Source organism: Ipomoea nil, unplaced genomic scaffold (genome assembly GCF_001879475.1).
Source record: "Ipomoea nil cultivar Tokyo-kokei standard unplaced genomic scaffold, Asagao_1.1 scaffold2159, whole genome shotgun sequence".
Taxonomy (NCBI): Eukaryota; Viridiplantae; Streptophyta; class Magnoliopsida; order Solanales; family Convolvulaceae; genus Ipomoea; species Ipomoea nil.
The window spans coordinates 2,754,988-2,778,848 of NW_017618587.1; the positions used below are offsets into that span (position 1 = coordinate 2,754,988).

General features: G+C 34.1%; 4 protein-coding genes across 6 annotated transcripts; 3 read left to right on the forward strand and 1 right to left on the reverse strand.

Annotated features, from left to right (window-relative positions):
• Positions 1 to 558: 558 nt before the first annotated feature.
• On the forward strand, positions 559 to 6,340 carry LOC109149430 (polyadenylate-binding protein RBP47-like). The gene is made up of 6 exons (XM_019297196.1): positions 559 to 1,067; positions 2,886 to 3,366; positions 5,001 to 5,065; positions 5,150 to 5,280; positions 5,379 to 5,475; positions 5,935 to 6,340. Exons 1-6 carry the CDS (start codon positions 645 to 647, stop codon positions 6,097 to 6,099), a joined length of 1,362 nt encoding a protein of 453 aa, XP_019152741.1. The 5' UTR covers positions 559 to 644; the 3' UTR covers positions 6,100 to 6,340.
• A 2,165-nt stretch (positions 6,341 to 8,505) lies between these two features.
• On the forward strand, positions 8,506 to 10,291 carry LOC109149433 (mediator of RNA polymerase II transcription subunit 15a-like). The gene is made up of 4 exons (XM_019297200.1): positions 8,506 to 8,691; positions 9,395 to 9,506; positions 9,632 to 9,752; positions 10,088 to 10,291. Exons 1-3 carry the CDS (start codon positions 8,528 to 8,530, stop codon positions 9,743 to 9,745), a joined length of 390 nt encoding a protein of 129 aa, XP_019152745.1. The 5' UTR covers positions 8,506 to 8,527; the 3' UTR covers positions 9,746 to 9,752; positions 10,088 to 10,291.
• A 4,112-nt stretch (positions 10,292 to 14,403) lies between these two features.
• On the forward strand, positions 14,404 to 19,482 carry LOC109149431 (uroporphyrinogen-III synthase, chloroplastic). Of its 3 annotated transcripts, none has more exons than XM_019297198.1 (10): positions 14,404 to 14,722; positions 15,676 to 15,763; positions 16,434 to 16,503; positions 17,006 to 17,124; positions 17,306 to 17,401; positions 17,817 to 17,872; positions 18,070 to 18,152; positions 18,417 to 18,554; positions 18,767 to 18,855; positions 19,148 to 19,482. In XM_019297198.1, the coding sequence occupies exons 1-9, from the start codon at positions 14,510 to 14,512 to the stop codon at positions 18,813 to 18,815; spliced, it is 912 nt and encodes a 303-aa protein (XP_019152743.1). In that variant the 5' UTR covers positions 14,404 to 14,509; the 3' UTR covers positions 18,816 to 18,855; positions 19,148 to 19,482. The 3 variants fall into 3 exon arrangements, with proteins under 3 accessions (XP_019152743.1, XP_019152742.1, XP_019152744.1); XM_019297197.1 differs by having other exon boundaries at positions 14,405 to 14,722; positions 18,070 to 18,155; positions 18,420 to 18,554; XM_019297199.1 differs by having other exon boundaries at positions 14,406 to 14,722; positions 16,437 to 16,503; positions 18,070 to 18,155; positions 18,420 to 18,554.
• Positions 19,483 to 19,909: 427 nt separating this feature from the next.
• On the reverse strand, positions 19,910 to 23,328 carry LOC109149427 (putative serine carboxypeptidase-like 23). Its single transcript, XM_019297193.1, has 10 exons — positions 23,159 to 23,328; positions 22,657 to 23,099; positions 22,444 to 22,551; positions 21,622 to 21,896; positions 21,279 to 21,530; positions 21,076 to 21,176; positions 20,859 to 20,957; positions 20,623 to 20,731; positions 20,364 to 20,509; positions 19,910 to 20,166 (listed from the first exon to the last, which is right to left on the reverse strand). The coding sequence occupies exons 2-10, from the start codon at positions 23,069 to 23,071 to the stop codon at positions 20,163 to 20,165; spliced, it is 1,509 nt and encodes a 502-aa protein (XP_019152738.1). The 5' UTR covers positions 23,072 to 23,099; positions 23,159 to 23,328; the 3' UTR covers positions 19,910 to 20,162.
• Between the last annotated feature and the right edge of the window lie 533 nt (positions 23,329 to 23,861).

The window sequence follows — 23,861 nt, forward strand, 5'->3', positions numbered from 1 at the left end:
AATTCTTTAATTTTTTTTTGTACTCTTATAAAAAGACAGTTAATACAATTATAATAAATATAATAAATTTAAAGATATAATGTTGAATTATATTCTTCACGATGTATGATTTTGTATATGAGTTCAAATGAGAATAATGTCATCAATTTAATATTTAATATCATTTTAAAAAATAATGTTAAATCTCATTAATTAATAAGGAAAACAAAACCTTAATATATCTGCTTATTTGTTTTGTCGGCTCAATTTATTATTTATAATTAATTTTGATTAGTAGAATTTAGGAAGCAGACCTTCCAAAACCGGCGGCCGAGTGACCGACCCAAGTACCACGTATATATCATCATTGAAGGAAAATCCAACGGCTGAAATCGAAAAACCACTGTCTAATCCAACGGCATGCAAACCATACCCATACGCGTCATTGCATGAATCCTTCATTCCCATCTCTCTTTTAACTCGAACTCACATATACATACACTATATCATATCTTATTTATCACTCCGTATTTTTTTATTTTATATATAATAATATATTTTTGTATATTTATATATAAATACGTATATTTCCTCTAGGGTTTCAGTAGTTTGTTGGTTACAGGGAGAGAGAGAGAGAGAGAAACAGAAACAGAGCGAGTTTGAAGATGCAAACGGATAAAGGTCCTGAATCGCAAGAGAATAAACAACCACCGTCGCCGCGAGAGCCCGAGCACGAGGCGGAGAAGCATCAGGATGCGGAGCAAAAGCAGGCGGTGACGACGGGGGCTGGGGCGAAGGTTGTTCCGGTGGCGGCGGCGGCGCAGCAGCAACAGCCACCGTGGGTGCCTATGCAATACCCGGCGGCGGCAACGGTAATGCAGCATCAGATGATGCCGGCGACGCATTACCCGCCTCACTACATGCCTTACCACCCCCACTTCCTCCACCACCCTCCGCCGCATGCGCAGCCGCAGCAGCAACAGCAGCATGGAGGATCTAATGGCGAGAACAGAACAATCTGGATCGGTGACCTTCACAATTGGATGGATGAGGATTATTTGCGTAGCTGTTTCGCCTCCACTGGGGAGGTATAATCCTATAATCCTATAATCCTACATCCATATATTCGTATGCACTTTGGTTTCTAAATTTGGTTATTCCCCGCGTTTGTAATCTGATTCTATTTATTGGTTATTAATGTTGAATATGGATCTGGGTTATTTATTACTACTATTAATTGATCGGAGTTTCTAAACTTATCTTAAATTACAAATATGCAAGTAATGATGAAATAAAGAGGTTAATCCTAGAAAGCTAATGGCTTTTATTGAAAAAGGAGAAAACTTTAGCTTTCTTCTTGTTGATCTGCTAACGTGAGCATGATGTATTGCCTCATCTCTTTGGAAACACTATGTCAGTGTCTTGAATTGAATAGTAATTATAGTTATAGGATTCTATTTTTTTGAAAAGTAGGATTCTATTTGATCCTGTCTATTTTGCATTTAATACAAGTTTTTCAAGTTCGCTTATATATAATGTTGAAAAAATTATTTATTGCATCATAATTGTAATTAATGGAAGTGTTGTGTCTTGACAGCATGTTACTAAAAATGTCATTTGCACTCTGGTTTTCTGTCTAAATTTTTCTGGATGTAGTTGCAATTCTATTTGCACTAATAATTAAGCAGTTTGCATTAGAGCGACTTGCAGTCTCAAATGACACGGCTTACCAAATCTGTGAGAGAGTTTGATTGTTCTTTAGGACAAGATAAAATCACTGCTGCAAAATTTTAAACTTTCTGATAAATCTGAGTGCTGTCCTCAAAAGTTTTCCACTTACCAACTTTGCATTTTCAAAGTAAAAAACAGATTTTGGAGCCTACTAAGTGGCTTCATAAAAAGGATTTTAATGTTCTTTATAATTTGTGAGATTGTAAAAACATTTGTACCTAATGAGAAACATAGTGTGCTTTTAGTAACCAAAAAATGAACCATTTTTATGGAGAAATGGAACCTAGCTTGAACTGATCTACCTGGTGTCAGAACTTGGTAACAACGGTTCCTCATCCCCTTTTTATTTCATCGTTCTCAGCTTTGTTTCCCCCCTTTATTTCTTTTCATTCCCATCCGCCCCCCCCCCCCCCCCCCCCCCCCCCCCCTTTCAACAATTTCAGCACTATGGATTCTCTAAAATTGAATTTTGTAACAATTAAAATAACTTAATTTGGATAGTTGTAATTTACTAATGTTATTGTAGTGTTTATATATATATATATATATATATATTGAAAATTGAATTTGGAAAGTTAGAGAAATGTAAAATTGGAGAAATAGGAACCTGAAGAAATAGAAAACAGATAAATGAAATAAACAAGCCCTATACTTTTCCATCCCACTTTGATTATCCTATTTACTATTTATTGTTTTATTGGAAAAATTGGCTAAATTTAACTTAAGTTTTTTATACTCTTTATTTTTAAATCAAATGAAACAACACTATAATTACTGCAGAGTACTTTTTAAGAATCACAACTCAAAATTTTAAACAAAATATATCTGAAAACATTAGTCAAAATTATATTGTATTTACTCTGATGCCTCCCTAATCATGAGTAAATATAAATTTCAATGAGTACTTTGTCTTCGTAATGTTCTTCAAAATTTATGTTGCTTGAGTTTTCATTTCAGCATCATGATTAATAAGGAACAACTGTCCCTATTAACTTAGCAAGATTTTAATTTTTTTGCTTGACAAGTAACAAACATTTTCATATTCTGTCGGATGGCACAATGAATTGTACATCTAAACCTGGTTATGATTTTAGGTTTTCTTTGGAGATTTTTATATGATGGATGTTATCTTACAAAACTAATTCTTGCTAACATGAAAATAATTGTTTATGCAGGTTGCATCCATTAAGGTGATCAGAAACAAACAGACTGGTTTCTCAGAGGGATATGGTTTTGTAGAATTCTATTCTCATGCTGCTGCAGAGAAAGCTCTTCAGTCATACACCTGCATTTTAATGCCTAATACAGATCAACTCTTTCGTCTGAATTGGGCAACATTTAGCATGGGGGAGAAGCGTTTAAATAATGGTTCTGATCTTTCTATATTCGTAGGAGACCTAGCTGCTGATGTTACTGATACCTTACTACTTGACACATTTTCTAGTAAATATCCCTCTGTTAAAGCTGCTAAGGTGGTCATTGATGCCAACACTGGTCGTTCAAAAGGTTATGGATTTGTAAGATTTGGAGATGATAATGAGAGGTCACAGGCCATGTCTGAAATGAATGGTGTGTATTGTTCAAGTAGGCCTATGCGAATTGGTGCAGCAACACCACGGAAATCCTCAGGGAATCAACAGCAACTTCCTGCACAAGGTATGTGTGTGTCCTAATAATTCTGAGGTCAGTATGTGTGTGTGTGTGTGGACTGACTGGAAATCAGAGCCTCACACTATGCTTGAAAGGGAGTTGTTGGGTTGTTGCAGAAAGGGTAAATAAAGATTTACTAGAAAAAAAAAAAAAAACATCTTCAGAGGTTCCATGGTCCATTGTTTTCTTGGGTGTGTGATACATGCTGAGGAAGTCTTATTTTATTATATTGCATAGTTTAAATATTAATAAATTACTAAATAGTTATTTAGAAGCTAATAAATAGTTATTTAGAAATTACTAAATAGTTAATTAGCTTATTACTCTTAGTCTTCAAAATTAGTTTAGGTAGATTAATTATTTAGAAGCTACCAAATAATTATTCTTAGTTTAGGAACCTTTGTAATCAACCCTATAAAAGGGAGTGTTATTTGGAATAATAGAACAAGAAAAAGTTTAATCCCAAAAAGGGTCTAAGGGAGTTTTGGGTCTCAAGCAAACCCAGTGTCTTCTTCTCTTCTTTTCCTTTCTTTTTCTTTACGTTTTCCTGCCCATGACGGGAGCACATAACCGTGTGGCATAGGAATGGGCAGTGGGTGGCTTTAATGCACATATTCTAAGTTTTTAATCCAACAATTGGAAGGTTGTTGGAGAACCTTTAGAAACTTTTGCTGACTATTTTAAAAACACCCTCTTGAGATTCTCACTGATTAAGTTTTGAAGAGCAAGGTAAAATTGCACACCTGATTTGTTTCCTTTCTGTTTCTTTCTAGTATCCCATTTCAATATGCATTTTTAAGTGGCTCTTAGACTTCTGCTGATTAGAGAAAGCCATGACCATAATTGCATTATTGACTTCAAGCAAATTTTTTTCTAGCTAGTCACTTCAATGGAACAAGGGAAAATGGGTTGTCATTTGATGGTAGTTACCAATCAAGTAGAGGAAGGCTTTACAAGCCTTGTTTGAAGAAGCTGGATTATGATACATTATGAAACTACATCGTGTCTCAGCTACTATTTTTTTTTTTCCTCTCATAAGATAATAATGTTAATCACCATAATGACTGGTTTAGGTGTATTTGAGAGAGATTAAAACAGTAGACGCTCCAATTGCTTTCACAAATGCACTCTTAGTTGGGAATACATGCTCTACATGTCAGGACAGTAGCTTTTTCAGAAAGCTGCAGGCGTTGGCATAGAGAACTTTGTCTCTTATAAGGATTACTATGCTCTAGTTTAACTGACTTCCAATATATTTGATGCAGTTATGCTAATGTTTCTTATACATTAAATTCCAGTTTAGGCATGTAGATCTGGTACACTTGTATGGAACCTAATATTACTTGGAATGTTATTGTTCCTTTACGTGTTAATTATTATTTGGACATCAAATTCACAGTATTTGCAGTATGTAGCACTCAACTCTACTATGCCTTCATCAATGGTTTGACTGTATGGATTCTATTTCTCCATCCACAGAATCCATTTTTTTGAGAAGGAAAAATTTTGCATTCTGTAACAACATACTATAATCCTCATTCTTTACTTGCACTGCTACTGGCCAAGTTGAGATTTGAGAACAACTTGGGCAGAGTTTGCAGTGTTTCCATATTCACTTTCTAAAACTGGATATATGGTAGGTGGATATTCAAATGGTTCTCCAGCCCATGGGTCACAATCTGATGGGGATTCTTCTAATACAACGGTTGGTTGCCTAACTTTTTTCTTTTGGCTATTGTGTTTTTTTTCCCATCTTACCATCCTTTGTACTAATGAACTACCCTCATAGATTTTTGTTGGAGGTCTTGACCCAAATGTTAGTGATGAAGATCTTAGACAGCCTTTCTCACAGTATGGTGAAATAGTTTCCGTAAAAATTCCAGTTGGAAAAGGATGTGGATTCGTGCAATTTGCTAACAGGTGTTCTTTACATATCAAACAATTTGTTGAATTATTTACTGTCATTTTTTTTTCCCGCTAGAATGATCTAAGTGAAAATTTGATCCATCTTCTTGCAGAACTGATGCTGAGGAAGCATTACAGAAGTTGAAAGGTCTTGTAATTGGAAAACAGACCGTTCGCCTTTCTTGGGGACGAAATCCAGCACATAGACAGGTAATGCCCCTCTACCCATCTCCCCTAAACCATCCCCTTTATGAAGGACAAACATGTTGTCAATGAATATACTTCTGCCATGTCTGAATAATTGTGATAGACTAACATTTGTTGTCTTATTAAGAAATAATGAGAAAACTTATTAATAGCACTAAGATTTTTTTTGCAAATTTTAGAGGTTTAGGTGCGAAAAGGTTACTAGAGCCACAAATTAAGTATTTACTTAGATGGCCAAGCACCTTGTGCACAGATGGCACCCGGGTTGGACTCCCATATGGGAGGTTATGAGTTCGAGCCTTAGTGGAGGCGTTATTGACTCTTTGTACTTCAGTAGGTTAAGAAAGTAGTTATGAACAGATACTACATTGTAATAGAGTCAGTAACATTCAAAAAAAGGTATTTACTTAGATGTGTTGTTGCAACTTGCGTCACTAACTTCAGGCGTTTGAACTTTTGCAGTCGAGATCTGATTTCACGAACCAGTGGGCAGGGGCGTACTATGGAGGACACTTCTATGATGGCTACACTTATGCTTTCCCGGCCCCCCATAACCCGAACATGTATGCCCCAGCAGCCTACGGGGCTTATCCAATGTACGGAACCCACCAGCAGCAAGTAAGCTGAATGTCTGCCCAGGAAGACTACTTACAGTTGAGATGGCATTTCTGGCCATCTATTTGATTCATTATTTGGGCATGTAGAATTTAGTTAACCCTCCAAACCAGGAGTGGCATTGAATTTTGACGTAATTTAGGTAGTTTACCTAGGAATTCTATTAAACATTTAATTATAAGTTTGGACCAGACATAAAACTTCATTGGAATAAATATTGAGCTTGCAACATTATGTGGTTCCATATTATTTCCCCATGCTTCATTAACATTACTTTATTGTCCTTTTAACATAGATGGCATTGGCTCTGTTTACTGATAAATTAGTTGCAGTTGATAAACTAGTTGGTAATTAACATGTTAGTTGATCCAGAAGAAAGTGGTTCAGATCTAACTTGATTACGGTGACCATCTAGAAAAAAGAGGTTCATATCAAAGAGAATTATGCTAAATTTATCCTTGATAAGTTTTTCATTTGGGCTAATTTAGTGTAATTTTTTTTTTTAAATTATTTGATTTTTTTTTGTTAATATTTTTTTTTAATGTGATGTAAAAGTGTGATAAAGTGAGGAAGTTTTGCATGGATGTAGAGAATTGTAAATTTGGTGATGTAAAAGTCCATTGTTATAGGTTAATATTGCATTGTGAATTTTGGTCCAAAAATTATGTGTTGCCACATTTTGTACATTTTTGTTTCTGTATCTAGAAAAAATAGTTCAGACGGAAGTAATAAAGGTGGTTATTGACTAACTTTGAACCTTTACAAAACAAAAGAGATTTTTAGGCTAAATTTATCATTGATAAGTTTTTCATTTAAGCTATTTAGTGTGATTTTGTTTGTTAATTTTTTTTTTTGAATGTGATGTAAAAGGGAGAGAGTTTTGTATAGATGTAAAGAATACATATGTAAAAATGTGCTGAAAGAGATAAATTTATTTGATAAATAGTGTTGCTATATTTCGATGATAGAGACAAATTTCTTATTAATTTTTATTTGATACTAAAAAATAAATAAATACGTAATCGAATAAATTTTATAGATTCTTAGTATACGGAAGAAAACGAATCAAACCTCCCCTAAGGATTAATTTTTTGTTGATATTATATAATTGGTTTCTATTGACCTTGTTTTTGTTTTGTTTTATTTTTTTTTAAATAACTTTTTTTGACTTTATATAGACATAAATGTGTAATTTAATTATTTAATTATCAACTTAAATTTGTACTGAGATTAGACACATACATTAATTTAATATCAAAACTAACCAGAATAAAGTTCAAATTGGCCACTGAACGTAACCTGAAAATGTAATTAGGCCACTGAATGAAAAAAAAAAAAAGTGCAATTAGACCATTGAACACCTCAAAAATGTGCAATTAGGCCACTGAACACTCCAAATGTATGTAATTTTACCGGATAGCAGGTTACCATCAATTTTAGCAGGTTACTTGCTTACGTGGTAGCTTAGTTGGCATTTTTAATAATTTTTTTTTTTAAAAAAATTATATAAAAAAAATCCATGGCGGCCACCCTATCGTTTTATTATTTTTTTGTATTTAATATTTTTCTCAATTTTTTTAAATTTATTATTAAAATTTATTAAAAATTATTAAAAATGTCAACTCAATATTTAATTTTCAATTTTTTAAATTTATTATTAAAATTTATTAAAAATTATTAAAAATGCCAACTCAGCTGCCACATAAACAGATGACCTGCTAAAATTAATGGTAATCTGCTATCAGGTAAAATTGCATAAATTTAGGGTGTGTTTGGTTCGCACATGGGAATCGGAATCGGAATGGGTATCAAATACTTGGTAATGGTAATGAGTTTTGGTGAAAGTAATTAACATGTTTGGTAGTAGGGTGGAATGAGAATGATTACTAATAGTAGTGCTTGAGAATGAATAAGGGAATGAAACCCTTATTTTATTTGGGTATGAATTTTTCAATTCATGGGGTATTCGAAACTCATCGTAGTGTTCTAAAAACTTATCAACCAAACAATAACAATCACTTTTATACCCATTCCTATGGACAAAACCCATCAACTAAGCACACTCTTAAAATGTTCAGTAATCTAATTGCCATTTTTTTTTTTCATTCAATGGTTTAATTACATTTTCAGATTATATTCAGTGACCCATTTAAATCTTATTCCAAACTAACCTCATATCAAAGTCACGAAAAGAGTCAAAGTTTTACAACAAATGTGAGGCCTACCAAGCGCTCTCTAAACGGTATTTAATGTTCGGTGCCCACATAGAATCTTCTGTTGAATTTTCCAGTTCTCTCTCTAAAAATCTTTCTTAAAAAGCTTTCTCCATTTCTGGAGTCGGTTTCTTTGACCACTAGTCTGGGAATTTTCGCTTTCATTTATCAGTTCAGTTCAGTTCAGTTCAGCTGTAATTGAAGCTGTAGAAGGAAGTTGATATAGCATGGACGGGAATAATTGGAGGGCGGCGCAACCTCTGGCTGAGCCTCAGGGTGGTGACCCCATCGCCATTGCTGCGGCGGCGGCACCGGCTCCCGGAGCTATGGAGACGGGCGATTGGCGGACTCAATTTCAACCGGAGCACAGGCAGAGGGTTGTCCACAAGATGTAAATTTTGCGCACTCTTATCAAATTTCTGTGCAAACTTGGCCGTCATACGTTTGCGAATTGGAAGCCAATTCTAGAATTTGGATATTTGAAAACCCTAAATTTGCTGGTTCTCGCCATTCGTAGGCTTCTTCTTAGTATTTTAATGGAAGCTATCTGTCGGTACTGGTATCATAATGCTATCTGTTTGATGGAGCTAGCAGTAAATACTAAATTCTAGAGTTGGGGGATTGATTTATTTCACTTTTAAGCTGCATACATATACATATACATATATATAAGCCTGATGGAAGTTTAATCTGGTAATTTCAAGATTTTTAGGCCGCAAAAAAAGTATACAGTCATATTTTACATTGGCATGGCACAACAAGTTCCAAATATTATTTCAGAAAACTACATGTTTGGGCTTTAGGGAGTCCATATTTATTGAGTTTGTTTTTGGCAATCATATACACTATAAAATTATTCTATGCTTATTTGGAAGAGCCCCAAAACTTCAATATTTGTTTCTTGTACTATCATATCTGAGAAGCTATGCTCACAAGAAGAATTCTTTTCTTCATTCTAGGTGGGGCAGGGCTGGGTAATATATAATCAATATTGATCTCTTTGTGATGGATTTTAGATGTAGTTCTCTTGTAACGGTGGATGGTATCTTTATCAACTTTTGTCATAACTGATATATGAAATATGATGGCTATAGAATGGAGACTTTAAAGAGACATCTTCCCTTCTCTGGAGTCGAGGGACTACAGGAACTTAAGAAAATTGCAGTGAGGTTTGAGGAAAAAATTTATACTGCTGCAACAGATCAGGTATGCATAATGTTTGTCATTTTAAAGTCATAGCCTTTATCTACTCAATTATTTATGTAGCCGTCAAAATGTTTATACAATGGCATGACTTTTAACCATCATGATCAACATAATTTCTCTTGCAGTCAGATTATTTGCGGAAGATAACCTTGAAGATGTTATCTATGGAGACAAAATCACAAAATCCCATGGCTAATCCTCTGCAGGCTAATGTTGCCAATAGCAGTCAAAATCCCTAAGGAACAGGTAATATATCAGGATTTCTTGTTCATTTAATTTGTGACCAAATTAATTGTTCTAATGGAAGTGGTATTGGTTACTCATGCTTAACTGTTGGGTAGAGAAGATTACTATTCTTGCATATGTTATTTTAGTATTTTACTATGACAACTCTTGTAGAGAGATTCTTGTTTCCTATTTCCGGTTGTTCTTTTAGGACTATAAATTTTTATATCTTACTGGGTTCTAAAGTAGGGTTGCTTTGTTTTATGGCTGCTGTGTTTGTTTCACTATTAAAATTGCTATGAGCCTGAGGCCTCAGACTCATATCTCTGGACATGTCTCTTGATGCCTTTCTGTAGGTTCACATCCAATGCAACCCCAAGCTAATAACCAAGTGCAGCAACTTTCTGTTCTTATGGTAACCAATCAATCTCAAGCCCGGCAGCAACTACTTTCCCAAAATATTCAGAACAATATTACATTATCTAGAATGTCGAATTCTACTAGTTTTTCACGCGCATGGCGCGAATGTGAACTCTTTGTTTTGCAAGCGTATGTTGATATTTGGCAGCGATTTTTTTCTTCTACATGTTTCATGTGTTGTGATATGTGTGTCGTGTATTCTCATGTGAAAGTATTGAACAAAATATTAATATTTATTATATTTGTAGAAAGTTCATGAGTAATACTTCTTGTTCTAGTTTTATAATTTGTTTACTTGATAGTAACAACAATGACTCTGCATCTAGTTCGAATACTAAGCGTTTTTGTTGTCAAGGTTGATGTTGATTTTGCCTTTAATCAAATAGGTTTAGTATAGAAAATGAGATGAATTGTAAATTTATATTAGTTGTAATATATTTAAAGAATGCATAATAAGCATTTTACATACCAGATCAATGAATGTTGTAATGGTGGCTATTTTTGAAATTTTTTTATTTTCTGAATTTGCAAGATTGATTGTAGCATTATTGTAGTTTCGACATCTTTTCCATGCGTATGTGTATCAAGATGTTCTTGTCCTACATTAGCATTTTTAATAATGAATTTTAAATATAGCTATGTAAGATAATTATCTAATTACTATTTACATATTATTATCAATATAAAAAACATACAAGTCTTTTAGGTGTTCTATTTGACATACTTTTGGTTCAACCATTATTGTCGAATGAGTTCTTTTAAAAAGATAAATTTTTAATTTTTTAATCAATAAAATTAGATAAGGTAGTAAAAATTAATACATTTTAAATTATTTACTTTTAAAGTGAACAACTGTGTAATCCAGAGATATTATGGGGTAATATTTCACTTCAATTTCTTGGATTATTTGAATGCCCTCTATGTCAACAAATTCTCCCCAAATAGTTAATATGATTGTATTCAAACTGTTTTTCCCATGCTATTAATAAAATATTTGGTAGTAAATGTATAACATATTTTGTATCATAAATTTGATATTTAATTACAAGATAGTGTAAAAAGAACAATGAACAATGTAGTAAATATAATTAAATAATGAATTTGAAGGTAATGAATATTTGTCTTGTAAAAAATAAAGATAATATAACTAATAAAATTATATCTCTTTTAAAATTTTTTGAATAAAGACATTATATACATCTAATTTTAAATTAAAGATGTCCATATGTATTATTTTTGGTTGTATCTACTAGTTTATTTAATTTGATAAGAATAATAGAGTGTGGTATTTACTTTTCATGCACAACAATGAAGTCATTGATATATTTTTTTTTTCAATTGGTGACAGATTGTTTTAGGAATTTGTCAATGACAATTGCTATAATTGGTGTCGAGGATGATAATAAGTAATTCAAAATATATTGTTATGGTAGATATTGTTATAATGATATAGTAAAAATTAACTTCCAAATTTATTTAGAAGTTTTCAATAAAGTTTTGAGAATGATGTGTAAACTTGTTCAATTGGAGCCAGTGTGATATCAATATTGTCAATTCTTTGGACAATAGTCCTACCGTTTAGAGTCCAGGTGTAAGTGTATTTTTGAACAACAATTTTATAATTAGGTCGCGTATGTCTGACAATGATGTAAAAACAATTTTGTCCGATAAAAAAAATAATATTACAATATTGATATAGTAATGTACAATTGTACCATTATATGAATACAAACAAAAATAATAACACCATAATGACCCAAATTATTCCCAATAACGTAAAAACATAATTAAAATATTGAGTCTTGTTCTAAATAATTAAACAGACATTTTTTAATTTTCATTATAAATTTAATTTTATTGATTCTTATTAGTATATATATAATAGATAGATAGATATATATTGTCTTTTTACATGAAACTTCACACAAACATTAGATGATCATATATTAAAGGTTTTTTTTTTTTTTTTTTTTTTTTTTTTTTTTTTTTTTTTTTTTTAACTCTATAAGTTAGGAAAGTTGATTGTCTCACTTTGCTTGACCTTGGAGAGACAGGCAGTTAGGCGCCCTACTGCTTCATCAAAGGGCGCACATCATTTCGTAGTATTGTGGAGTATAAATTTCAATTTATTTTCATTTCCACATTCGGTACGGTGGGCCGGCTTGCCAAGACTGTTAGCATGAAGAGCAATCATTATATCATGAATTATGATTTATTTTATAATACATATTACTAATATAAAATTTATTTTTAATATATTAAAAGTTTATTTTTAATATATTAAGTGTTTATTTTTTATATTAAAAATTAATTTTAAAAAATATATATTAAAAATGAAATTTCAGTAAATTAAATAAAACTTTTAATGTTTATATTATAATTTACTCGTTGAGAGAGGATGATTTGATAAATTCTACGCTTGTCAACTGTTATTTATGGGCCAGTTTCGCTAACTTACTTTATCAATTACATTTTTATTATTGAGTTATGAAGTTAAAAATACAATTTAAGATAGAAGAGACAAAATGTTAAATTTTATTATTAATTTTGATTACTTAGGCTTTCTAGGGAATAATAGTGAATTTTAATTTTAACAAGTCTATTACTGAATGAATCAAAATCTACAAATTAAAAATAGTAAGGGTGTGTTTGGTTGGTGGGTTTTGCCCATAGGAATGGATATGAAAGTGATTGTTGTTGTTTGGTTAATAGGTTTTTAGAACACTACTATGGGTCTCGAATGCCCCATCAATTGAAAAACCCATACCCAAATACAATAAGGGGGCGTTTGGTTCAGGTTATATAACATAACCAAGGGAATGTGACATTCCATAGCTCAGATTTCTATGTTTGGTTCATATTATCTGAGGGAATCTAACATTCCCAAGGAATGTCACATTCCCTCCACATAGGATTTTGAAGGGAATGTGATTCCCTTCAATTTCTTAGGTTATGTAAGATAACCTTGGTTATGTTAGAGATATTATAGTGTGTATAAAAGATAACCCTAAACCAAACATGATTATATTACATACCCCAATTTTAACCAAACACAGGAATCTAAGATTCCCAGTAATCTAACATTCCCAGCAATCTAACATTCCCTAAGGTAATCTGACATTCCGTGAACCAAACGACCCCTAAGGGTTTTATTCCCTTATTCATTCTTAACCACTAATATTAGTAACCATTCCTATTCCACACTACTACCAAACATGTTAAATACTTTCACCAAAACCCATTACCATTACCAAGTATTTGATACCCATTTCGATTCCGATTCCTATGTGCGAACCAAACACACCCTAAGAGCATCTACATCAGAGGAGAAATGGGGGAGAATTCACTACTTTTGAGGTCAAAATGTCATAGTGGCAGAAAGAGAATCAAGAGAGAGAAGGGATGGGGAGCATCTGCAAATGTTGAGATATTACTCTGTCCAAGAAAAAGAATTAATGATGGAGGGGAGAGAACCAATAGAGAAATGACATGCTTATTTTTTTTTTTATAAAATCAGTTTTGATTTTCTTTTTCCATTCCTTCCCACATTATTCTCTTTCCTACTCACTCTTACATTCTTCCCCTAATATCTCCAACTGATAAGAGCATCTACATCAGTAGATAATATGGGGAGATTGCAGCATTAATTCTCCCACTTCAAGTTTATAGCTAATGTAGGGGAGAATTCATCTGGGGAGAATTCATCTGCAAATTTCGAAATAATGGCAGAGAAAAGAAGAAAAAGAAGAAAAAGATAAAAAACAAAGCATGGGCTGCTGTGCGTGTTTCGCGCACAGCAGCCAGCCCACATGGGCGCGTGCAAAGCACGCGCCCGAGGGCGAGTCAGGCGCGCCTGACTCTTTTGTTTTTTTAATTTTTTTTTCGTTTTTGATTTTTTGATTTTGGTTTTTTGATTTTTTTTTTCTCCCCTTTCCACATTCTCTATCCTAATCACTCTTACATTATCCCCCAATTCTCCCAAACTAATGTGGATGCTCTAAGGATGGTCTAAGATTTATTTATTTTTTTTTTTTTTTGAGAGGTAGATGCTCTAAGATTTATAATATATTGAATATAAATGCTTATTTTTGCCCTCTAAAAGAAGCAAACAATCATTAGTTATTGTGGCAGTTTATTGTGATGCTACGCGTCATTTTCTCCATTGCTTATCTGACACGTGGGATTGGAGATAAATGCCTGATTCGTTAAAAGTACAAGTATTTTTTTAAAAAAATTTTCCAAGCCATTATTTTCATTCCGTATTATTTTAAGATTAATTATTGAAGTGCGGTTAGATTAACAACAGGTGGCCGTTTTGGGCGATCCAACCGGCAACCGCGCAACACGTTACCGTCGTCATGCCTCAGCTTTCGCTCTCCTTTCTCTCTCCTCTTCCTCCTCCCTCACGTCCCTCTACCACTCGTCTGCAAGTCCACCGGAGCAAAATCTCTCCTCGCTGCGTTAGAATTGAATCTTCTGATCCTTTAGTCTCCTCGGCTTCATCTTCCAAGCAGCCGGCAGTTGTCGTCACCAGAGAACGCGGCAAGAACGGCAAACTCATCAAGGCTTTGGTAACACATACACTCTCTGTCTCTCCTTCTCCGTGTATTGATAAGAGGATTCACATTTTCTGTTTAGCGGTATATTTTGGCGTTTTAATTCGGAAAATGTTGTGGCGTTGGTGAATCTACACTTGTTCAGTGATTGATTAAGTCAATGACTCTTTTGTTTTCATTTGGAGATGGAATTTACTGTGTGCTTCACTTGCCGTTTACTGAGTTGTGTAGAGATGGAGTATCACATTAGGTATTTGATCAAATGCCTGAACAAGTGAAGCTGTTACACTGTTGTTAGTTTGCACCCTTGACCTTGGAGTTTGGACAGATCAAATGTAAAACAACTGGCGAATAATAAAATGTGTAAAAACTATAAGATACGGCTACATCTATTTCATTTAGGAGTATACATATTTATTTGTTCCGCTGAAGAATAGAATGAAATTTGTTGGTCGTTTAGACTTTTTTCTTCTTTTAGATGGCTCTTCAGCTAAAAAGTACTCATGAACCTAACATTGATCTGGTGGAGCTCATTGATATATTAAATACTCCTCACTTTATTTGTACTTGTCCTTTTTCTTTTAGTGTATTTTATGTTTAGAATTACATTAAAGTAAAAGTTAGTTTTGAGCATAAGCTGTGTAATAGTGGCACTGTGATATTGTCAAGAAGTTTGTCGGCAATATGATTTGATTTTCAATTTTTTTATATATTCACATAAATGTGGAGGATTAAGGTGCAATCCCAGTTCAATTTACATGTAAAGAGGAAAAATGAGACTAGAAAATTTATTCTTTTCATAAGCCACAAAAGAAGCTAGCTGTGACTGGGTTTTCAAACTTCCGGGCGCTCCCCTTGACTAGCATGCATCTAGCTCATTTCAAACAGAAATGCAAGCTTAGCCCCTTGATCTACATGGCATTGATAATGAATTGGGCTTAAATGACACCTGTCATCATCTTGTACAGGCAATACATGGGATTGGTTGTCTTGAGCTTCCTCTCATACAACACACGCACCTACCTGATTTGGATAGGCTTCCTTCGGTGTTGAGTCGTAAGTTTTTGTTGTCTTTTCTCTAAGAGATTCCTTTCATTTTCTGGTTTGACATTATACTTATTTTATTTTTCTCTCCTTTTAATGAGAGTGTTTACCTCATATATATCAGTCTTTACATCCACCTGTTCGCAGTAAATCCTGATTTTTTATTTATTTATTTTTTTAAATTTTTGCTTCTACAAATGGCTTTGTTGTTTTGCTGGTTCCCTTCATTTTTAGAATTTTAAGACCAAGCTTGTAGTCCTTAAAAAATGTATAAATATCTTTTTTTATATGGTGGTTTCTAGATTTATAATTTTAAATTTTATGTTCTATATTCAGATGATTTTATTGTACATTTGCATATAACAAGTTTTTACATTTAGCAGCCTTTATCATCAATATTGTTATCTTACTTACCCCAAAGCAGATTAACAGTTTGATCTTAAAATTTGCACGGACTTGACTTATAAGCTTATCTATGCCTAATTATTTTACCAGTTTTCGCCAAGTTCCTCTATTGCACTGAGATCCTCATATCTCAAAATGAGTCTACGTTGATTGCAAAGTTAATTACCCATCTTTCAGATAGAAGTTTTCTCCCCTATCTGAATCTAATTCCTTCCAGACACTATTTTTGTTGTTGTTCTGTCATGCTAATGTGCTTTTCTCGTATTTCTTGTGCCAGCAGAAAACACCTTTGACTGGATTGTCATAACTTCACCAGAGGCTGGTCTGGTTTTTCTTGATGCTTGGAAGTAAGGCCTAGCTCTTTGATATAATATATGTTTAAGCTCGGTTCAAGTGCTTTTCCATCTAATGCTGAATAACCCTAAATTTCTGGCTGAAAACACTATATTTATCCTTTTGATAATTCCATAAGAATAGAGGTGTTATCACAAATAGTTCTATAACGTGTTCTTAGAAAGATGAAAAATTACAGAAATTTGATGGACATGACAGTTAGTCAATTTTTTCTTCAAAGGAAATATCATGCCATTTCATGATAAAAGTTTTTGCCCTGGGCTTCATTTCTCATTAATTAAAAGCAACGATTACAGTATCTACATCGTCAAAGTAGGAGGAATGTTGCTAGTATCATCCTCATATAAACCTTGATAATTGGCAGGGTTAATCTGCCGTTCAAACTGTGTCCATTCTTGATGCTGCTGTCATTTTATTTTTCAAATATTTACTATGTGAAGTGACTTTCCTTTTTTCTGAAGTCTCTAGAAGGACTTATTCCAAATCTTCATATAGGGTTGCTGGAACCCCAAATGTCAGAATTGCTGTTGTTGGGGCTGGTACAGCTAGCATATTTGATGAAGTTACTCAGTCATCAAAGCGGTATCTTGATGTTGCCTTTGCACCATCCAAAGGTAGGCAATAAGGTCCCTTTAAAAAATCCCCTTTAAACATTATCTAAGAACACACTGCAGTCCCATCAAGTATATATTGTGAAATTGACTGCTAAAACTAAAAATTGAAGAGTATGATTTTGTCCTGTTAAATATTTTGCTGATTGGCACTAAAATTGCAATTCTTTTTTTCATTTTTCAGCAACTGGCAAGGTTTTAGCTTTAGAGCTTCCTAAGCAAGAGAACAAAAGATGTACTGTTCTATATCCTGCTTCAGCAAAAGCCAGTGGTGAGATTGGTATGTAAAATACTAGATAGTTTCTTGTTTTTCCTCTCAATGTCATCTTCTACTCTTTTGCTCTACTCTTTCTGAATTATATTATTGAAAGTTGTTATTAATAAGACTTATAGAAAAAGAAAGAGAAGAAAAAGAATGAGAGAGTTATTAGTAATGAGGATGGACATACCAAGATATCAGAGAGCAGGATTATATCTTGTTCTTATTAATGTAGAAATAAAAGAAAAGAAATAAGTGATCCAAGTATGTGGAAATTTGTGGTTGTTTGCTGAGGGCCACTCTGCTGCTGCTGTTTCTATGCAGCAGTTGAAGGGGTGACTAATGGCGCTTCTTCTGTTGAGAACAGAGCTTGTAAGTTGTGTTTGACAATTAAATTTTACATAGTTTAAAATCAGTGTTCGATAAATTTTTCCAGAGGAAGGCCTTTCAAAGCGTGGATTTGAGGTTACTCGGTTGAATACATACACTACGGTAAGCTATTATTCCTTATTTGTTTTTCATGATTGATGCTGTGAATTCCATATTGTTCAGTGCTTTAACAGTGTTTGTTTTTGTACAATTATCTTCCCCGTATTACAGTTTACTCATGCTAAGTGACTTATGAAAAAGGACAAACAAGCTAACCAAATTGCATCTGGTTCCTTCTAATCTCCCTCAGTTCCTTGTAGGCACCCATCCAACATGTTGATGAGGCACTTCTTAAAATAGCACTATGTGCTCCTGTTGTTGCAGTAGCATCACCTTCTGCCATTCGGTAGGTCACTCACTTCCATTACAAACTTGCAGCTAATGCTGAGAATCTCATCAGAACTCTCTTTCAGATGCATGTTATGCTGATGTTTCATTATGTAATTGTGACTTGTGACCCCTTGTTTTGGTCAGAGCAAGAAGATTCTTCTCTTTGTTCTACTTGTGTGCTATTTTCTTGACGAATGGCTTCAGTGACTCCTTTTTTCTCTTCATTTTCCTTTCACAATCCTCCATTTTGCTGAATATTTATGTTTTCATAATGGAACAGTGCATGGGCTAATCTTGTTCCAGCATTGGAAGAGTGGGGCAATGCAATAGCATGCATCGGTGAAACAACTGCTTTGGCAGCTAAAAGACTAGGACTGAGGAATGTATATCATCCGGAAAATCCTGGTCTTGATGGGTAATCTTCTTCTTTCTTTTTTTTTTTTTTTTTTTTTTTTTTTTTTTTTTTTTTTTTTTTTCTGGGAAGTCTTTGTCATGCTTTAGGATATTCTCTGAACTGTATTGTCTGTATAGCAGGCAGCGGAACTTTCCCCTAAGGGTGAAAGCAAGCTATTCAATATCCACCTATTAATCAAAAACTTCTTAATTCTATTTTCTATTCTTTTCCAGGTGGGTTGATAGCATTCTTGAGGCCTTGGGAGTCCTTGAGAAAATGTAGGGTGTATAAAAATTAAATGTTGTATCTTCTGTGTTCCTAGGTAATTTATTGTCCCTGAACTCATTCAATTTCAAAGACAAATATGCAAGTGTGCAATTTTGATACCTCTCAATTATGCAATTAGAAAGACCTACACCTTCATTTGGGAATCAGAAGGTTGACCAAGAATCTGAGATATAACATTTGTTTTTAGATAATGCTTGAAATGGGACTTCAAAACTCTGTATAACTGCAAAAATATGAGCAATTGTATAGAGTCTTGCATGGCTACTGTAAAGAGCACTCTTTTCCATTAAGCTGATAAACAAATGTTACATTGTTATGTGCTGCAGATGTTAATCTGGCAGGGAGTTTGCCGACGAGGCAATAAAAGCATTGGCTGGAATTATGTTTTTTCAGGATATCTTCAGCTGTATATATATGTTTCAGCAGGTCATTCTGCTGCGTGAGTGCAGATATCCCACGTGGTTCTGTCGAGTTCTAACTGAGATATCGCAGGCTTGACCATGTACAATTGAATGTTTAGATCTGTATTCAGTTAAACTTTAGGATAGTTCCTTCTTTATCTTTCGAAAAATCATGTTCGCGTCGTCCACCTATTTGGCATCGGTTGCCTTCTTGTAGCTGATATTTTAGCCTCTCAATTCTATATCATATTCTTTCTACATTTTGATGTGCTCACAGCGTGGAAGTTATCTTACCATTGATAAGTTGTATTGGTGTAATGGAGATGCACCATTTCATATCCTTGTCATATGTATAATGATATAATGCAACTATATGCTAATGTGAGAAAAGAGTAGGTGTCCATTCCAATATTAGTGGTGCAAGTCAGCATTAATAGCCCCCCCATGAATGCTTTATGCTTTTACGGAGAAAATTGTATTTATAGATGCCAACAATCCAACACAGAGACAGATGACAGCATAATTGTAAGTTGTAACCTGATGGCGGTGCATACAGTGTGAAGAAAAGGACATCAGTTCAAAACTGTCATAGCATTTATTTGCTCCTAGGTTTGTTTGTATCATGGTTAAAAACCTGGCTTCTGTTTTGTTTTAGGCATTAATGTTTGATGAAATGAGTCTCAGAAATGCTGGAAACTTGGTTTGTTGCATCTGCAGTTCACTCTCCATACAGAACAATGATCTGTGAATTCAAGAATGTTGATAGAAAATAGAAAGGAGATGGGTTTGGTGCATTTGTAGGGCTGTTTAACTACATACAGCTTTTTCTCAGCATCTTCTTGATATAGAGGTAATATTTATTAGCATGTGGCTGAACAGTTGCCACTATGGAAATCAGTAGGTCGCAGTTGCCACGAGTTTGTTTTCGTTTCTATCACACCTAGCTGCAAAAACAAAATGGAAGTATCACTTTCAGCTTAGCTTCCTTCTTGCTGCATCAATAAAGGTATGGTCCCTTGTTTGTGAATATACAAGTTTGCATAAATGTGCTTTGAAATCATCACAAAATATGAATATCATGTAATTGCACCACACACTAGGGACAGAACAGCTATTTTGTTTTGATGTAATCTTGGTTTACCTGAAGGCAGGGGGAAGTTTCCCATGAAGGAAGGATGAAATCATAGTCAATGCACGTTCTGGTTGGTAGCTAGGAGCTGAATGCCCAGCTCCTCTTATTGTAACCAGTGTCAATCCCTTGTACGCTTCCACGTACCCTCCCACATCCTGCCAATCATCCAGTATCCAGGACAAAGTTACATTCACAAAATAAGCTTTAGCGGTAGCATTCTTTTCCTGGTAAAATATGCTGGAAACTTGACAGCTTAAATGTTTATTACCTTGGTGCCATCAGAATGCCACGCCCGCCAAGCAACCTCGACAGGAAGTTTCATGGCTTTTATTGCATACCTGGTTGATGTTACTGAAACTAATGCATCTACGTCACCACTGCAGTTTTTAAAAATTTGTTACTTTTAGGAAATTCATCATTTCATGTGGAGGTTTTTATTGATGCAGTAAAGTAAAGAATCAAGAGGATAGGAGATTGCTTTATGCTTTTATATGGACTTATTACCTGTATATCCATACTTTTAACTTCTTTGCAATGAGCTGCTTGATTATGGGCAAGGTTGTTATTGCTGAGTTCTTCCAATTACTCGATCCAACTTTTGGACTGCAGATTGATTGTTTTTCCATCACTTATTTTGTCCCATTTTATTTTCCATCATTGTCATTCTTGAATTTAAAGTGATTTGAAACATACAATAATAGTGATGCAGAGTGGAGAGTACCTGCAAACCATCCAAAAAGCTCTGGTGGCATGGAGGGCCTTCTGCACCTCCTCTCGGTTGAGGTAAGCCATGACATAACCGCCTGAGCAAGGATCATATTCCTTTATAGATCAAGTTCAGTTCATTGTGTTAGCTGACCTGATGATAAGCAAAGTGCAGTGGGGACTGGGGAGTAAATTAGAGTTGAATAAACACACACTCACCATACGATGATGTTGTGGTTTTGGGACATCATTAAAGCAGTAATTACTGTAAATGCTTTGCATGTTAACAAGTCCCATCTCGATAATTGCTTTGGCTTGGTAAATTATGCAGGTGGCTGAAGAGTTGCGATGAATGTAGTCACACTCCTTGGAAATTACTGAAAAGGTTTCATCTGATATCAAAGCATGGGTCCATAGATACTCATAGATTGATTTTACGGTTATACCCATATCCAGTAAAGGATTCCCAATCTGCAAAGGACGTGATTATATATGTTTCACAAAACAAGACAACATAATCAATCATCTGAGTTTTTAACTTTTAATAATATAATTTACTCACAGCAATGCCTTTGAGGTTGATGAATTGTCTATTTGATTTATTGTTGTGAGCTAGAATGGTGTAAGCTAGCTGAGGAACAAAATGGCCACCATAGCTCTCTCCCGTTATATAAAAATCCCTGTTTTTGTAGTGAGGAAATCTCTCCAACCAGTTGATCAGAAAGGTATATGCATCCTTGGCTGAACTCTTGTCACCTGTAGTGTTGTAGTTGGAGCTGGTGTTGGAATAGGAAAATCCCACTCCGGCCGGTGATTCCAGGAACAACATATTTGCCACTGTATGGTAAACCTTATCAGTCTCCATATATAGTTATAGTTTGAAAGAAGTATATGTTTTATGCAGTTGTAGGGGTGTTGGTTAACCGAACCATTTTAACAGAAGTTTTTAAAACATTAACCGTTAACTGAACCGAACTTTGTATTATTAAATTAACTGAACCGGAGTTTTATTAAGTTAATCGATTAACCGAATTTTTTAAAACTAAAATTTTAAATCTTAAAAATAATATCTATATCTATAATAATAAATCTAATTAAAATAATACATATAATAATAAATTCTTAAGAAAATATACAAAAACAATACCATTACAACATTGGGAATTTATATATTAGATTATATATATATTTATTTATTTATATATATTTAAAATTTTGGTTAACTGAAGTTTCTAACAACTGAAATTCTAAAAAATCATTAACCATTAGCTGAATCGAATTTTTTTTTTTTATTAAGAAGGGTTAATCAAATTTTGTCAGTTCAGTCCATTAACCTAAAATTTATCAAAGTTAGCATAGTATGATCGAAACTGATATTGCATACCTTTGTTCCACGAGTAATCGTTTTCAAATAACGTTTTTCCATCGCTGTTAACTCTGAAAGGTCCAAGCTCATCCAGTGCTCCCTGTCCAAGAGATGAGCATCCTGGCCCTGCATTTCTCAACAAATCACAACACACAATCAACCTTAATTTCTGCGAGAACAAACAAACCTTAAACCTTAAACCTTAAACAAAGGAGTTTGGAGAAAAGGTACCTCCGGTGAGCCACAAGACCAGAGGATTGGTAGAAGAATTGTGGGGTGATTCCGCGAAGTAATAAAACAGAGATCTTCCGGCCTTTCGGTCCACGGTTACATAGCCCGAATACTGGTTAAACTTCACTCCTGTAGGTTGTCCCGGCAAGGCATCAATCTTGTCAGCCTCCATTGATCCTTCTTGAGCTTCTTCAATATTTGCTGAAAAAGAAGAAGAAGAAATGGCGCGTGCAGTAGCGTGTTCAAGCTCAGGCCACTCTTCTGCAGAATGCTGTGTTGATCCAGACATGATGAGGTTGAGAAGGTGCTCAGCCTGGCTGCTGCCTTGACATAACCTAATATGAAAAATCCCATTTTGGGAAGAAGATAGCAGTAGCAGTAGCAGCAACCATGAAACCAATGCCACCAACTTCATCTTTTCTTCTTCTTCCTCTTCTTCTTCTTCTTCTTCTTCTTCTTCTTCTTCTTCTTCTTCTTCTTCTTCTTCTTCTTCTTCTTCTCTCTCTCTCTTCAATAATGCAAGAGGCACAATAATTTGCGGTGTTTGAATTCTACAGTGGATTCAAGGCATGTTCATACCTAAAAAGTCCTACTGGACAAAAATCTGTGTGAGCAGAAGGAGAATTAGATGGTTAAGTAACCCTTTCACTTTATGGCTTATTTAGTGGCTAACATTATGCCATCCTTTTATACACAAATCGATAAACCTGATAATAAAAAGAATCTCTTTTTTGTTTTTTGTTTTTTGTTTTTTTTTTGTTTTTTTGTTTTTTTTTTTTGTTTTTTTGTTCTCTCTCTTTAATAATGCAAGAGGCACAATAATTTGTGGTGTGTGAATTCTACAGTGGATTCAAGTCATGTTCATACCTAGAAACTCCCACTGGACAAAACTTAGATGGTTAAGTAAAAGAATTGTGTGGTCCAAGTCCAACAAAAACAAAAATGTTGATGAATGAATTCACACTTAACCGATTTTATAAGATTTGATTCAATCATTTCATGTAACGATAATAATTTTTACATAAATATTTGTTAATACATGTTCTCCGCGAACCAAATTATTTGTCTATATATGTTCCTCCGATCTGGTCAAATAGGGGCATAAATATTTGAGTCACACTTGTGTGAGATCGTTTCACGGATCCTTATTCGTGAGACAGGTCGGATCGAATCAACATGCAAATGTCATATTTATACGCACAAAT

Coding starts and splice junctions, on each gene's coding strand:
- LOC109149433 (XM_019297200.1), top strand. CDS start 8,528: ATGGACGGGAATAATTGGAGGGCGGCGCAACCTCTGGCTGAGCCTCAG. Junction 8,692..9,394: donor CAGAGGGTTGTCCACAAGAT/GTAAATTTTGCG, acceptor TGATGGCTATAG/AATGGAGACTTTAAAGAGAC. Junction 9,507..9,631: donor ATACTGCTGCAACAGATCAG/GTATGCATAATG, acceptor TTTCTCTTGCAG/TCAGATTATTTGCGGAAGAT.
- LOC109149431 (XM_019297198.1), top strand. CDS start 14,510: ATGCCTCAGCTTTCGCTCTCCTTTCTCTCTCCTCTTCCTCCTCCCTCA. Junction 16,504..17,005: donor GTTTTTCTTGATGCTTGGAA/GTAAGGCCTAGC, acceptor ATCTTCATATAG/GGTTGCTGGAACCCCAAATG. Junction 18,153..18,416: donor GTAGCATCACCTTCTGCCAT/TCGGTAGGTCAC, acceptor TTCATAATGGAA/CAGTGCATGGGCTAATCTTG.
- LOC109149427 (XM_019297193.1), bottom strand. CDS start 23,071: ATGAAGTTGGTGGCATTGGTTTCATGGTTGCTGCTACTGCTACTGCTA. Junction 22,552..22,656: donor GGTCTTGTGGCTCACCGGAG/GTACCTTTTCTC, acceptor TGAGAAATGCAG/GGCCAGGATGCTCATCTCTT. Junction 21,531..21,621: donor TCAACCTCAAAGGCATTGCT/GTGAGTAAATTA, acceptor CGTCCTTTGCAG/ATTGGGAATCCTTTACTGGA.
- LOC109149430 (XM_019297196.1), top strand. CDS start 645: ATGCAAACGGATAAAGGTCCTGAATCGCAAGAGAATAAACAACCACCG. Junction 5,066..5,149: donor GGGATTCTTCTAATACAACG/GTTGGTTGCCTA, acceptor CTACCCTCATAG/ATTTTTGTTGGAGGTCTTGA. Junction 5,281..5,378: donor TTCGTGCAATTTGCTAACAG/GTGTTCTTTACA, acceptor ATCTTCTTGCAG/AACTGATGCTGAGGAAGCAT.